The sequence below is a fragment of the Trachurus japonicus genome, chromosome 13 (assembly GCF_045865225.1).
Source record: "Trachurus japonicus isolate A0001 chromosome 13, Traja_1.0".
In the NCBI taxonomy this organism is placed as follows: Eukaryota; Metazoa; Chordata; class Actinopteri; order Carangiformes; family Carangidae; genus Trachurus; species Trachurus japonicus.
The window spans coordinates 35,409,742-35,425,550 of NC_140919.1; the positions used below are offsets into that span (position 1 = coordinate 35,409,742).

Here is a 15,809-nt window from a genome sequence, read left to right on the forward strand (position 1 = left end):
CAGACATGTGAAAACCCCTAGCCACTTCTAAAAAAAAAAGGGGCAAGACACTTAGACACAAGACACAAACTTAATATGATGAGCCTCTGCATTGCAGTTCTGCATGACGTTGTCTTCATTTTACATATCTGTATCTGTATTTTGCATTTCTTTGAGTCGTTATCTATTTTTTGTTGTCATTCGGGTCTTTATGTATTTTGTGGGTTGTATTCTGGCACTTCTTGTGTTTGCTCTTGCTTTGTAGTCACTTGACTGAGTTTCTGATAAGACTTTTTAACACTCACTTCAGACAAAGGCTCTTTGACCTCTTGTTGCCATTGGGCTTATGCCCAGTCAGCCTGTTCAGTAATCCTTCCATGCCTGCCCAAACCTTTTTTCAACTGTATTGCATACATATGTAATGTTCTTGAAGGCAAATCTACAAAAAATAACATTACAAACTACTTTCTAATTTTTCTTATTTCTTATGCCTAACAAATGTAGCAAGACCAACCATTGCAACACAGGAATGATTGCCTAGCAACCTATGTCTGTTTTCTATATTTTAGTGAGGGTTGCATTCAGAGGACAACATCAATATGGGGGTTAAGGAGTTTTTAAATGAATTCAGTTCACGTTTTCTATGATTAAGAATAGAAAGTGTGCAAAAACACTTCCTGTAACACAACAGATTTACTGAAAACCCATGTAATGAGTTATGTATATTGCATTAAAACATCATTACATAGCATACATTAACATAAGATGGTGCTGTTATCTGAATATCTGGTTTTGTCAGGTGTTATAATTTCTGGTTTTACACTGCCACCTGCTGTTTATTAGTAGGAATACAAGCAGCTGTGCACAGTAGCCAGTATAATCAAAATAATAATACAAGTCAAAAATAAATCAAGTCAATCTCTGAAGGGTCCATTTGTTGCCAGCTGTACAGATCTGTCTACAGAGGACACTGCTGGTTTCGAGCAGAATTTCGATATAGCAAATTATTCATTTAATTTTACACATTGTACAATACTGATTTTATTGGGATTATTTATTGTAACTATTATTTTCAGTTTGTTTCTTTATTTGGCACATGATTGGGAATGAGTAGCCTGGTAGAAATAATAATAAATCGATTTAAAAACAGAAAACAAAAACGGTTGTTGCCCTTACAGATCAAAAAACACAATGATGTACAGGCATTTCCTGTCTGTGAGCGGTCCATCTTCCGCCCTGATGCCCTTGTAGCGATTATTAATGCTGTTTACACCCTGATTGTTGTCTTACAGGCAACAGACAACCGTGGTTTATTTGTGAACAGTTAATCTTCTGCTTTTGAAAACGACTGAATCATCTGTTGATGATATAAATGCATTAACCAAATGATGTAACGTGCTTACATCATTTGTTAGGGGTCACAAACAAAAGTCATTGGTTTAATCTTCAACGTGTGTTCTATTTTATAAGATTAGCATCTGTTCATAATATCTTATTATGCAGCCGAAAATATAAATAGCCTACAGTAGGCCTACTTGTAAAGTACAAGCACCTCAAATTTGTGATGGTGTCACCACAGTATCTGTAAAATGTAAGTTAGTAGTAACAATGTAATAATGATGTGAGTCAGTCATCATTTTTCTGAAGAATAACTATCACCTTTACCTTTTACACGTAATGGAGTAATTTTAAAGATTAACATCTCAAGCAGAGACATACACCACTGTAAAAATGAGCTGTTTTTAAATGTTATTCCACTGCTACTTTTTGTCATTTACTTAGAAAAATGGAAAACTAAACAAAATAAATTGAACAGTAGCCTATGTTCTATTCTGTTATGATGTTATGTTATGTTATGTTATGTTATGTTATGTGTGTATGCACATGCATGCCCATCAGGGTCAGCAGCCTACTCAATATTTGCAATATGTCTTTTCAAATTGACTATGTTGCTTTGCACATATTGATTTTCTTTTGATTTCTATCTGTCTGTCTGTCTGTCTGTCTGTCTGTCTGTCTGTCTGTCTGTCCGTCCGACAGATATAACCACAAGAGGGTGTATGTCAACACTTTCCCACGACGACACACGCTCACTGTTGTGTGCGTGTGTTCAGTGGGAGGTACAGCACATCTTTGGCGCCACCTCCTCCTGTCAGACAGCGTTGAGGGCCCCCCCCTCCCCCTGGTGCTGTAGCTATGGAAACTCGTCGATGGCAACATCCACCAGTCGGTTTCTGCTCTGCCCCCCATCCTCATACCTCTCTGAGGTGCTGCTGAGTGTGTGCAACTGAAGCCGATAAATGAGACGCTGCAAGATGGCGATTGCGCGACTCATGGCATGTTTTGTTCTTTACGCCAGCTTCGGTAAGTTTTTTTTTTCTTTCCTTTTCACGTCGCTTTCAGTCGCGGTTACAGCTTCGTCTCTGGAGTGAGGGAGGCGCGGCTGTCGTTAAGTTAGTTAATTAAAGCTGTGACGGTGCCGTCGGTGCTGCCGTCTGACCGTACGTTAGCTTGATATTAACAGGCTGGTGCTTGTCCAGAGAGCTCAGCCGCTGTGCACTGCTTTGTAGTAGTGGGCAGCTGTTTAATGTCAGTGAGGTATTTTTCCACTAACGCTAAGGCTGCGTTGCTGCTGTTCACATATAACCTGATAATGTCGTTTATTAAGTTTACAGAGCATCCTTTACGTTTGCTCGTTCACGTGAGCGTTTGCTAAGAGCCGCTGACAATAGCAGCGGAGACAGAGCAGCCGACCAATGTCGCTTTATTTCTTCACCACAGGGACCTTGAACACGTTGCCTTAACATTATCATACGTGTATTTGTTATTGGCGAGCTATTCTGAGTAAATGTCCAAAATGAAAATAAAGCTAACGTTAGACGGGGTGATAGAAAGGGCAACCACATCAGACTGAAGGGAGACCTGGGTTTACGGTCCTGACATGAAGGGTTAAAAAAAAAAATCATAGGCCAGAAAAAGCTTCTTAGATAACATGCATCCAATACATTGTAAAATACAGTGTTAATTTTGATGTACAACTTTATTAATTGCCACCGTTTAAAGGTTTGATGACCTGTAACTAATGGTTTTATTAATGGTAAATAAAGCAAATGCTTTACACATGATTTACAAGCCATTAACAACAACTAATTTTGGGTAGCATGGCTCTTATCAACCTCCAAGTAAGAATTTGTTGCTCCATCTGACCCTTAAATATCCCTGGCATTCATCAGTTCATCAATTAGATGATCAATGGGGGAAGGGTGATCATTTTCTGTTCTGCAGTGGTAAGATGAATCTCTTTGGGACTACATTTGTAAATTCTTCATTTAAAGAAATTACTCACTGAGATTTCAGAAATGACAATTTAATTGATGAGAAAGAATCAAAGGCTGGAATAACAGAATATTTGGCATTGTTTCACTATTTTTACTTAAAAAACTACTAACAGCTATTCCATATCAAAATTAATTTTGCCTTACCGCATGTGCAAGTTTTTCAGTTGGCTAAGTGGTTTCAGTTCATCTGGTAGAAGCAGTGAACCTGAGGCTTTTGTGATCCGTGCAGCCTTGGATGACAGGATGTGCAAAATCTTCCTCCAGCATGACATTTTCTTTGTGGTTGAATTAATTAAGAAGACCCCTCCAAGGCAGTTACAATTAAGTGAACAGTTAGAAAATTTAGCAAGCCATTAATATTTTTAATGGGCATCAAAACATTTAATGGGCATCAAAACATTAGAGCATGTTATTCAATTTGCAAAAGGTAGTCAGCCCACTGTAAATGTTGTGGAGTATTAGAAGTGTGTTTTCTTTTCTTTTTGTCCAAGTGTTTTATGAGGTCACTGTGACCTTGACCTTTGATTACCAGAGTCTAATCAGTTCGTTCTTGTGTCCAAGTGGACGGTGTGACTGAGGTACTGTGTTCACGAGACCAAAACTGTGTTTTTTGAAGCCTTGATCTTTTTACCTTTGAACCCTCAAATCATTTCGTCCTTTATTTCTTGTGAATGTGTGAACCTAATTCGAAGACATTCCATCAATGTGTTAGTGAGACATTTTGTCAATGACATATGGACAGATCGGACAACACAAAAACATTAGGCTATGCCTCTGGTTTATGCTGTCACCAGTGCAGAGGCATACAAATTGTCATTCTGAAGGAGGATTCTGAATCACAAAAGTTGTTGTCTTATATCAAGCTTTAGAAAAGGATTACTTAACCAGTAAATCCTTTAGAACTGATGCCTCACAAAGTCATATTACTTTCCTGGTTTGGGCTGCAACCAGGGATTGTTTTCATTATTGATTAAAGCAGAAGTAAGCGGAATGTTTGTGTTAATATAGGCCTAAGTCTATAGTTATATCTTCCAACAGCAATCACTTATATAGAGTGTTTGGTCCGAAACACGGGTCTGTCAGTCACTCTGCTCTGCTGTAAGCCGAGGAGAAAACTTTCCTTGTATCCTACAACCTTTATCCAATGAGGAGAGAGAATGGCATAAAGGGGCGGTCCTCTCTGTGTGTGCAGCCAAGGGATGCGCGTGCATGTGGTGACGTAGGGACGAGGGCGGGGACTGCTAACTCCATCTGCTGACAGGAAGTTATCCAGAACGACCGGATCGCTTACTTCTGCTTTAATTGGCCAGCTATTGCGTTGATTTACTGAATATTTGTTTAGTCTTTTCAATATCAGAAAGTACCATAAGGTTAATTAGATTTAAAACTGACATATCATGCCTTGTTTTCTTCGCACTCTAAAATTCAAACATATTTAAAGTAAACAATATGAAATATATGTTTCATTTTAGAAAAGCTGCTAAAGTTTTACTCAAGTGATTAATCACTTATCAAATCAGTTTCTGGTAAATTTTTTGGCCAATCGAGTACTCGAAACTGATCGTTCAGCGCTACTGTCAGTCATTGAACAAGATAAATCCAGTGGTGTAATTCCATCGTTCTAGCCAGCTTGAGTCCTGACCATGTGGTGGATTTGATAAAACCGTGTCTGTTTTGACCTTTGGTGACCATGTGGTGATTGATGCTCGGTGGATGAGAGGCTATCAGTGCTGCAGGTCGAGGGCATCGGCTGAAAACCCACCCGTCACAGTGAGGTCGCGTGGCGGAGGTGACATCGTGCCTGCCCCTAAAACAGCTGGAGCTTTGGATTGATCAATGCAGTTGATGTTGAGTGATATGTTGTATCCACCCTGGTGTGCATTAGCTGTGAGGTCACCCCGCTGCTGCTGAGGGAAAATTGGTTGTGGAGTGGGTCAGTTCCATGGTAGAATACATCAGGAAGTGTTGAAGTGTTGAACTTTTGACCCAGCACTTCTACAAGTGTGAATCAAATGACTAAGGTCCAATCCCATTTCTCTTTTTTACCCCTACCCCCTTGCCCTTTGCCCCTTGAAACGGAGCTACAAACTAAACTAACCGCACATTGGGGATCTAAACAGTTATTTCTCGCATGAAAAAATATTGAAACTTAATAAAGTGACATAATTACAGTGCTATAGCAAGAAATAAAACAGCTTTTACAGCTACCACTGTCGGTTGCTGCAAGGTGCATTCTGGGAAACTTGTCATACCCCTCCGTTTGAAGTGTGCCTCTGAAAAATCTAGTTTGAAGGGGTATATAGCCCTGCCATTTCCCCCTACCCCTCTGTCCTGGCGGGAATTGGGACACCCTTACCCCTACACGCGAATGCGCAAAACGGAGGGGTAGGGCTAAGTGGTAGGGCCAAGGGGTGTGGCTGACAGACATTTATTAGATTGTTCACACCTCTGTGGTTCTGAAACAGGTCTAACCTTGCAGCTAATGAGCATGGTAGCATTCGTATTTAGACTAATATTTGATATTCTAAAATTCTACCCTTAAGTTTTTTAGACTTGCCTTTAGGTTTGAATAATGAACATGAAGCAAAATTACCCTTGTTTAATTCATGCTTCATATAACTGGGACATGTCGGTGCATAAAGTGAATTAGATGATTTGAATTAAGACAAATTGAATCACTTTGCCTTCTTCCTCCAATTTTGACTGTGAAGTAAGATGGTGTTAATCCTTTTATACCTTTAATTATTATTCCAGACTGACAGTATACAGCCTGTTCCTGCTGTTAATTAAAGCTGTTTATTCAACAGTGTATCTGGTTTAACATGCTGAATGTTTTATTGCTTTAGTATTTACATGACTTGAGAGGTACAAATATTGAGTATTTTTGTCATTTGTTAACCTACAGATTATTTTCTTGATTAATTGATCAACATCAGAATATACTTCAAACATTTGTGTAAAAAATGACATAGAGAGCAATTTATATTTGAAGTGTTGGCACCAGAAAAGCATTAGTATTTGACTAATTGTTGCAGCTCCAGTTTACGCTGAATGAAATATTAAAATCCTCCTTTTTATGGCTACACCATTCTATCAAATGTATATTGATGATGTTTTATGCACATCCATATATTTGGATTTTGTATCTTTGTGCAGTCTGGGGCATCGATGGGAGCAAAGGAGTTAATCCTATATTGTAGCTTTTATATTATTGCTACATACCAGCACTATTAGAAAACACAAGAGCAAAGAACAGTCACGTGTCCCTTTCTTACATTTCCCTCAAGTATTTATGACAACACGAGTGTCTTCCTCTAATCTACTGGAGTGATTAATTGTTATTACACAGTCACTCCACTGTGCTATAAATCCCAGTGGTCCTTGGTCCTCACTCTGCTCCATGTTGCTCGCAGCTCACTCTGCCTTCAGCATATTCACAGCGACAACACTGGAATGTCTGGAAAAAGGGCTTTTTATAGATGCACTGGATCAACAACTTTTTGTTGCAGGGATGGGGATGGGGATGGGTGGTTGTTTTCACATTTAGCACATAAGAGGATTGCAGAATGTGGCTATTTAAGAGCGTATTTCTCTCAGAACAGGCTATAGACCTACTTTGTCTATGCATTACAATGACAGAGGGATTAAAATGAGCCTCTGTTTGCTTTCCACGGTACACTGAGATTATTTTTATAATTCAAAAATATTGTCTTCTCAGCCTACATTGTGTCACCGAGGGACAGAGCATTGTTGTATGAATGCTTTTATTTTAAGATTGCATTAGTAATTAGTCACACATTGTTATGTTAATTGACTGTGGTTATTCTTTCCCACGGCCTACTTCTTGTTTGTTTGGACCTTTAACAAAATCATGTTACTACAGCATCCAGTTGTCCAGCTGGTATACTAATTTTGGATTTTGGTTACCCTAGTATCTGCTCAGCCCTCTGTAAGTCACAACCACAGTATCAGTTTTTATGTACAAAAATAGAGACCGAAAAGTTTTTTGTATATTCTTTTGGACATTTTTGGCCAGAGGGATGTGGGGAGGGTGACATGCAACAAAGGTTGCCTCCAAGGACTTTTTATCAGCGTTCCAGAGCGCTTTACAAAAACAAAAGCTTTCTAAAGCATTACACATCATCATGTTGTAACCCCCCGAAAGGATGAGTTTTTAACGCATGCTTGTTGCTTTTTTCGTAAAGTGATACTTTGCAGTGTGATTGTAGCAGATTCAATTAAATGGCTAAAATTTGAAAGAGCTGTAGTTTTTAATTTGTTCCTGAAAATGAGTGCTGTGGACTTAGCTGTCAATTCCACACTGTTTTAGCCATAGACAAAGCAGTTCAAAACATTGAAGTCAGCAGTTCAAAGCAAAGTTTTTAAAGCTGAGGACGCAGTATGCATATGGCCAGGGAGTGTTTGTTGGATGAGCTCTCCCTGTGTCTCTCAGGATGTCCAGTCACTCACAGCTGGGGTAAAAATAGCTCTTGATGCACAGGGTGGGAAAGTCAGCAACAGAGACGGAAGCTGAGACCTGGGAGTCAGATCTCATCAGTGTTTGCAGCTGTGCTTATATGACCGGATGCTTTGGCAGAACCCATGTTTTCATCACTTACAAGGCTGAGCATCAGCTATATGCTAGCTGACCCCAAGTCATACCGTACGACTCAGGGTCACCCGCGTGCTAGCAAGACCGCATCGACTCAGTACTTCAGAGTTAGTCAGGATGCCACGAGGGGAAACAGGAGCCAGCGCCACGCTGCTGTGACGACTATTATTGTCTAGTTCATTTGAAACCCTTCATGATGCCCCCACAGAGAGCGAACGCCTTCATTACTCAGCATGGGTGCTGTTAGCTGCATTTGCACCCAGCAATTATAACATTTGGAAGTGGCACAGAGACAATAGTTAGAGTGTAGGGTACCAGTGGATGGTAGAAATGTGCTTATTAACCCACAGCATTTTAAATCTTCTCAGCACATCCTTGAATTACGTGTACTTATGAAATTGTAATTTTCACATTTTCCTAATTCGTTGTTGCACATCCACCCACATACTGTATGCAGTCACTCATTTTCCGTTTAAGTTGGCACTCAAATGGCCCATTTTTTATTTATTTATTTATTTTTATTAAACTTGTGAATTATGCCTCTTGCCATTAAAGTCTGACATTTACAAAATAACACTAATTGCTTTAAGGAGTTCACTCAACCGAGGAACTTGAAATAAGTGTATCTCGTGTTGTTTGTGCCAGAGGGAAACAATGACGTTGATTAAATATGTTTCAAATAAAAACACATTCCCACTGTTCTGCTATTTTTGTGCTTCTGAATGTGTTTTGTTTGGGGATTTTGATAAATTATTTATTCAGTGAACCTCAGACTAAATTAGTGTCACAGTTTAGAAAAGATGCTCTTGTATCTTTTAATGTTTTAAGGGTGTGGCTTCTAAGCAGTTTAATGCAAAGTCATTATTTGTAACTAAAAGTATAAAATGTGTGGGGGCATTGACAGTACTAGCTTAGCACATTGGCCCAAATACTGAAATCATTTAGAGAAAAGAAATAAGAACACTTTGCTGTAATGGGTCACACATCACTGACCAATTTCAGCCACAGGCCTTTCATCTTCATCACCCAAACACTAGTGAGATCTAATGACCTAATGATGCAGATGCTCTATTAATGTCGGATGTGTTATTCACAAAACAATGAAGCATCTTCACCCACATTACACTGGATACATCATCCTTTCTTTTCATCTTTTGCTTTCTGTATTACCACTACTTTTCAGCCTAAGTGAGTAGTTAAGGAAACTGAAAACTCTTGTGTATGTGCATCACATCAGGTTATGCGGAACTAAAATAGCCAACACAATTAAAATGAAATCATCATGAATAAATCAGCAAATCCCCTGTTTATAAATTTACTTTGTATCATTCCTTGTGAAATGTTGCCATATGAGGCTGTACAACGGTGCTGAGCACAAAGACCCCAGTCTTATTTTAAGATTAGACTCGTTTGGTAGATTTTAAATGCTTCATAGAATCAAAATAATGCACAAACAATGTGAAATACAATGCTGGTTATTTGTTTTTGTTCCTTGTATGTATAATTCCATGATTAATGAAAAACAGATGTGATGTGCGTGTTTATTATCTACTGAGAATTCGATGAGAAACTGATGCGACTTTGTCCTTTAAATACATAGAGCTAAGAGCCAGCAGCTGGTTAGTTCACTGTATCTTAGCACAAAGAGCAGAAAATGAGTCGTCTTTTGATATTTGACCTTTTCAGGAGCTTTTTGCTTTTCTTGGTCTTCAGAAAATTGAAACAAATTGACTGTGGCGTGTAAGAAAAAAAAAAGCGGTTGGTTTCCTTGTTTGTATGTTTATCGGTATTTGTCCTGCAGCAATGTCCTAAAACTGAAGGGACTATGTATAGAAAGCTTCCTACAGTGGCTCTTCAGTATGCATGGAAACACGGTTGAACAAAAAAGCTGAAAACCCAAAAGTCAGCACTTTAACCTCACTTGGGGTTTCATTCTAAATGCAGTATGCTGGAGCAAAGACACAACAATACAATTCACTGTCTAAACATTAACAGATGCCACTGTATTAATATTTTTATTGCAGCATTTTAAAATTTTACAATTCTTCCTTATTGAAGATACATCACCTGCCAAATTATTGTTAACCACAACAATGTAACCAAAACCATGCTGAAAACTGACATTTCTGCTAGGAGTCAGTTATACCAACAAGCTTTAATGCACAGTGCACATGTTGATTAAAAATGTACAACTTACACACTTTGCCCTAGGTGTTAATCTTCTTAAACAGAAACAGGAATTAATTAATAAGATATGTTTACCCTAAATCAAATCCCAAGCCTCTCACACTCTCTTAGTTTCTATATTTATCTCTCTAATCCACTGTTTATTAGGCAACATGCCCAGTAGATAATGTCTGCTAATGAAAAAGCTTGTGTGTGCCATCAGGGTTACTCAGCATTTAGTGTCTTTCTTCCTTTTTTTCCCCCCACAGGCCACATTCCATCATCAGTCGGAGTAACTCTTCGAACCACAGACAAGATTGTTTGGGCAAATGAGTTTGAGTGTAAGTTGCTGGAAAATCACTTTAACCTATTTAGACAAAAGTAGCTTTTCTCATCGTGATTTAAGTTCCCTTTCTTCTGCACTCACGCATTCTGTTTCCTTCACAGCTATCGAGCTGACCTGCTTAATAGAGTCCATCACAACAAACAACCCGAGGATTGAATGGAAAAAGATTAAAAACGGTGTCCCCAGTTACGTGTACTTTCAAAACAAGATATCAGGTAAACGGCTTGGAAACTCTCCCTGTTTGAAAAACCTCATCAGCCAGCACACCACAGCATTTCAAAGCAATGCCTCAGAGCTTGGAGCTTAGCTGAATGAATGGTACCTTAAAAGAAGTTGGCACCGAGTTGTGTTTTTGAACTGTGAAGTCACAGTGTGTATTTGAATGGGCCATTGTAAAGTGTTTCTTTTCTCTCTGTAAAGGGGACTTGGAGCACAGAGCTCAGCTCAGAGAGCCCGCCAACATCCTGATCTTCAACACCACCCGGTCGGACACCGCAGAGTACCGCTGCGAGGTGGCCGCCATCGATGATCAAAGGGACTTTGATGAGATACTCATCAGTCTTGCAGTGAGAGGTACAGTGGATGAACATTGTTGGGATACCACACCAGTGATGACCGGCCATAGCACATCTATTTACATCCTGTAACAGGGGGTGAGACTAATTTTTAAACACTGGGCTAGATTTTAGTATTCAATATTATATCTTATCACTTATCAAGATCTACATGACACATGTGTTCATTGTTGTGTCCAAAGAATAGCTTGAAAACTCGGCCACTCAGTGTCAACTGGATGTTCCTGAAGCTCCAACATTTAATGGGTTTTTGTTTACTTCTGAGCAAAATGTAAAATAAATGTAATTATTTGTTATATTCTGCTGCTGTTTCTTTCCTGTATAAAAAAATATTGTTGTTTTTGTCTGGTTTCTGTCCTTCTTTGTTTTTTTTTGTAAAGCATTTTTTACATTTTGTTTTTAAAATGTGCCATATAAGTGAACCTTAAGATGAATGGTGTCACTTTTGGATATTCAATCCAAAAAAATTGATTAATCTATCAAAAACAAAAACAGTCAGTGGCTGTTTTGTCTTGTAAATGTGAAAAATCCAAGTTGATTGAGGTGCCCGTGTGTGTGTGTCTGTCTGTGTGTGTGTGTGTGTGTGTGTGTGTGTGTGTGTGTGTGGGTGTGTGTGTGTCTGTGTGTGCGCAGTGAAACCTGTTGTGCCACGGTGCAGTGTGCCGGAGGCAGTCACAGTGGGAACATCAACAGAGCTGCGATGTCTGGAGAACGAAGGCTTCCCTGCTCCTCTGTACCGCTGGTTCCACAACAACGAGGAGCTTCCTCAGGATCCCAAGAACAGCCTCAAGTTTGTCAACTCCACCTACACCATCAACCCTGACACTGGAAGCCTGGTAAGGAAGACAGGGACATAGTCTATTTATGCCTAGTTTCTTTTATTTTTTTAAGCATATGCGCTTACCATGCTGAGGCCCCACACCCATCTAAAAGTCAGATTGACAGAAAAGGACTTTATTATTTTGAGGTGTAAGCAGGAATCCACCTGCAAGAGGTGCCGACTGCTGATGGCGTACATGCGGATTCACTTGTTTCCCCCTTATGCGGCCTTACTAAGAGAATCACAGTTTTAAAGCATTACCCCTTGTGACAAGTGAAACAAACAATACAATATTAAAGTAATGAACATCAAACAAACGATTGTACTTTGATTGTTGGAATAATAAAACAATCCACATGTGCTTATTAAAGGTGGCATAACATTCTTCTACAGGTCTAGTTGTTCTTCAACCTTGATGTCTTTTTTCATAAAAAATGCCACCACAGGGGAAGTAGTGTGTTGACAGTTGTGTTAGTGGATGGAACTTAGCATGAAGAATTTAAAATGACAGCTTATCTGCTGTAAATGTAAAACAGCTTAATCTAAATGAACCCTTAACCATTACTGTATATGAGTAAAAGCAGGATTAAGCCATGCTAGCCAGTGAGGAAGCTAAACCAAAAACTGGCACACAGCGTTACAGGAGGATAATGTTACATCCAAAGCCATCACGGTGTGTTTAAGATTTACATATACATAATAAATTAAGTTAAAGCCTTACATATGGTCAGAATTCATGTAATAAAATGTTACAGATCAGTTAAAGGCAGTCAGTGATAGACATCCTTTTGTTGACAATGCAGCTGTGTGTCTCTGCACTGAACATTTTCTAAAAAATGTCTCCTCAGAAATTTCGAAGGGTGAGGAAGGAGGACGCAGGGGAGTACTACTGCCAGGCAAAGAACGATGCGGGGCATGCACAGTGTAACGCACAAATGATGGAAGTCTGTGAGTGACATAAGTATATGTGCACAGACCTGACATTTACAGTATCTGCAAAGTTATTTTCCTATTTCTGGCTGGTATCTGTAATTCAACTTTTTCTGTAACTCAAACTCAAAAGCAGGCTCAGTGAATGAGAGGTGAGGTTTACAGTATATGAAGACGTGAGACTCTGAAAGTTTGGCAAATCAAATCTATCCTTTCTGGGTGCACCTTATTCTGTTCATGGTTGTAGTGAATGGAACTGTTTCCCAGCATTCACTGAGACAGGGCATGAGCCGTACAGGATGATAGTCTGTCACAGAGTTAATGGTGCCTTCAAGTGGGGTCAGGTTTATCTTGTTACAATAAAAAGAAATTCCACCGATGTCCTATTTATGACTATGTTATCACTTGTTAGGTCAGAGACATATTTCTCTTTCTCATTCCTAAACATGAATTTGAGATACAAAATGCACAAAACCATTCAACATTTTGGAAAGGCAAACAAGGCAAAAATCCATTTTTAGAGTAACTCCCAAGGCAACATTGTTCACATGACTTAAACCACTTGAAGGCCAAGGGTATTGTGCACTCATCTTCTCATGTCAAAAATAACCTCCAGTTGAAAGGAGACGACTAATTCAACTAACCAGCATACCTTTCCAAGTAAGGTCCACACAGCCAGTCAGGCCAGTCAGAAAAGATCAGAGCAACTGTGTCAGGTTATTTACTGCAATATAGTTCAGATTTGTTGATCTAAACAGATACAGTACTGTCTGTCAACAACAATATATTGAATGAAACTGCATTCAGTACAGCACATGTCATAGGAAGTCTTTTAAGTGTTCCAGTCATATCATATATGAAACTTTTCCATCCATCACAACCCATTAGAGCCTCTAAATGTATCTACAGATGTCTTATTTAATATGGTGAGATGAAAACAGGTATTTGTTCATGATGATTTAGAGTTTTCAAGCTTTCAGCATGTCAGCACCACATAAAATTAATGTAACAATTTAGCTCGATTGAGTTCAGTATATCTGCGAATTTCAATAGCTAGGTTTTCTTATGTATCAGACAACAAGAGGTTGTTCTTTTCATACCTTTCTTTTATGTTTCGAACATGTGAAGGTATGAAAATAACAACTTCTTCTTGTTTAAGAAAACCTAGCTATCGAATGTAAAAAAAAAAAAAAAAAAAAAGATAGAAAAGATAAAACTTAAATGTAAGTCAAAATAATAGGTACCAGTGTTTCTCACTGATATTTCTTAGCTCACATTACTCTGTTAATATAACATCTGCATTCTTTCACAGATGATGTTGACATACTTGGGATTTTCCTTAAGTGCTTTGGTGGAGTGATTGCATTCATCTGTTTGGCTGTTTCCATCTGTAACTGCCTTAGACGGGGATGCTTCCACAAAAAAGGCCACAATGAAAATAAGTGAGTATAAACTAAACATCTAAAGAGAGGGAGAAGAAATACTTTGTTTTTCTACACTACATCATTATTATACGCATTATTTTTGATTATGCATCACTTCATTTATTTCAGCTTCAACTGGCCAGCACAGAGTGATGCTGTTGACTATGGAGATGCAGATGAGGTAAATAAAAATGTGTAAAACATAAACAGCGTTTATTGTCTATCTTCTTTGCTAAATGAAATTGTTGAAGGAAGAGTGCTGTGTATACTAATTTTCTAATTATTTTTTCTCACAGGGCCATTTTCGCCACAAGTCGTCATTCGTCATTTGAATGCTGAGACAGAGTATAAGCTGGAAACAAAACTAAATCTGTTAACTTGCAACAATGATGCTCCAGATGGTAAGGTCTGAGGTGTGAAATGGCACATTTTTCTCTGATGCACATCAAAATCTAATCAACCAACTTGCCAAAGTAATTTTAATATCATTTTATGGCACTATTTCATTGTTTTTTATACAATGTGTTTTTTTATTCTCTTCTGTTAGCATTAAAATTATGAAATGATGGGTTTTTACACTTGAGTTTAGTTTTTTAATTTTTTTTTATCATGTCCCAACAATTTTTGTTAACATATGATATAACCATTTCAAAGCTGTGAAAATGATATTTGGCCCACAGTGTCATTGTAAAAGCTGCTGGAAGTATGTATTCCTTCCTCTTTGTTTTTTGGACAAATCCTCTTTTATAATTCTTGAACTTTTTACTGTGTACACTGATATTCAACTCCTTTACGTTGTCTTTGTTCATGAGATAAACATGTTCTTATTTTGTTCCATGTGGGGAAGAGTTTAAACTTGTTTTTGTATATACTGTAGTTATACATGCAATAAGTAGCAGACTGCAAAAGGCTGTTGAGCTCAGAGTGATATGGCACAATTTATTAGCCTTTATTATATTTACAGATAATAGCAAGTATGTACAAGTACAGAATTTGAATACCATATATCCCACTATGCTGCAAAATCAATATGTACTATAAAGATGGTGAAGTATGATTTTTAGAGTGCTGTTTCTGTGTACAAGTGACCTTCTGTACTTTAATAATTATTTTGTGAGTATTGGACATATTGTCCAGTTTTGACTCAGTATTTGATGTACATAAATATATACATTTTTGATCTTTTAATTTTCATACATGGCACTCCATACCTTATTGTAAATACGGCAATAAAACTGTTTGTTGGAAGTAAATTTACAGTATTTACTGTTCAGTGTGTTTCTGCAGTGTTGAGCCTGTCAGTTCTAACAGTATATCATTTAAACATTAGTGTCAATTATTTGTGTAACAACTCAGGAACTGTTGTAAAATGTCCACTGTTCATTTGATATTATTGCTATATGTTCATGTTATTTTGTTACAATAAAATACAATTGACCTGTTAATGTTTGTGGAGACTCAAATATTTTCTTGCATTGTGCTGAGGAAAAGTATTGCCAGATTTCTTCTATGTAATTTGAATTTGATAAAGGAATACTATGAAGATTTAGGCAACAAAAGAAAAAGCTTTTACATATAAGGAGCGTGTTCATTGCAGGCAGTGCACAGATTTAACTACA

General features: G+C 38.1%; 1 protein-coding gene across 1 annotated transcript; it reads left to right on the forward strand.

Moving 5' to 3' along the window:
- Positions 1-2,157: 2,157 nt before the first annotated feature.
- Positions 2,158-15,632, forward strand: jam3a (junctional adhesion molecule 3a). Its single transcript, XM_085796213.1, has 9 exons — positions 2,158-2,343; positions 10,365-10,436; positions 10,543-10,656; positions 10,862-11,014; positions 11,650-11,852; positions 12,685-12,784; positions 14,079-14,208; positions 14,320-14,371; positions 14,487-15,632. Exons 1-9 carry the CDS (start codon positions 2,280-2,282, stop codon positions 14,520-14,522), a joined length of 924 nt encoding a protein of 307 aa, XP_085652339.1. The 5' UTR covers positions 2,158-2,279; the 3' UTR covers positions 14,523-15,632.
- Positions 15,633-15,809: the final 177 nt, after the last annotated feature.

Excerpts from the sequence above, each read along its gene's own strand:
- jam3a (XM_085796213.1), top strand. The coding sequence starts at position 2,280 with ATGAGACGCTGCAAGATGGCGATTGCGCGACTCATGGCATGTTTTGTT. Across the intron at positions 10,437-10,542 it reads TTGGGCAAATGAGTTTGAGT|CTATCGAGCTGACCTGCTTA; the intron begins GTAAGTTGCTGG and ends TTTCCTTCACAG. Across the intron at positions 11,015-11,649 it reads CATCAGTCTTGCAGTGAGAG|TGAAACCTGTTGTGCCACGG; the intron begins GTACAGTGGATG and ends GTGTGTGCGCAG.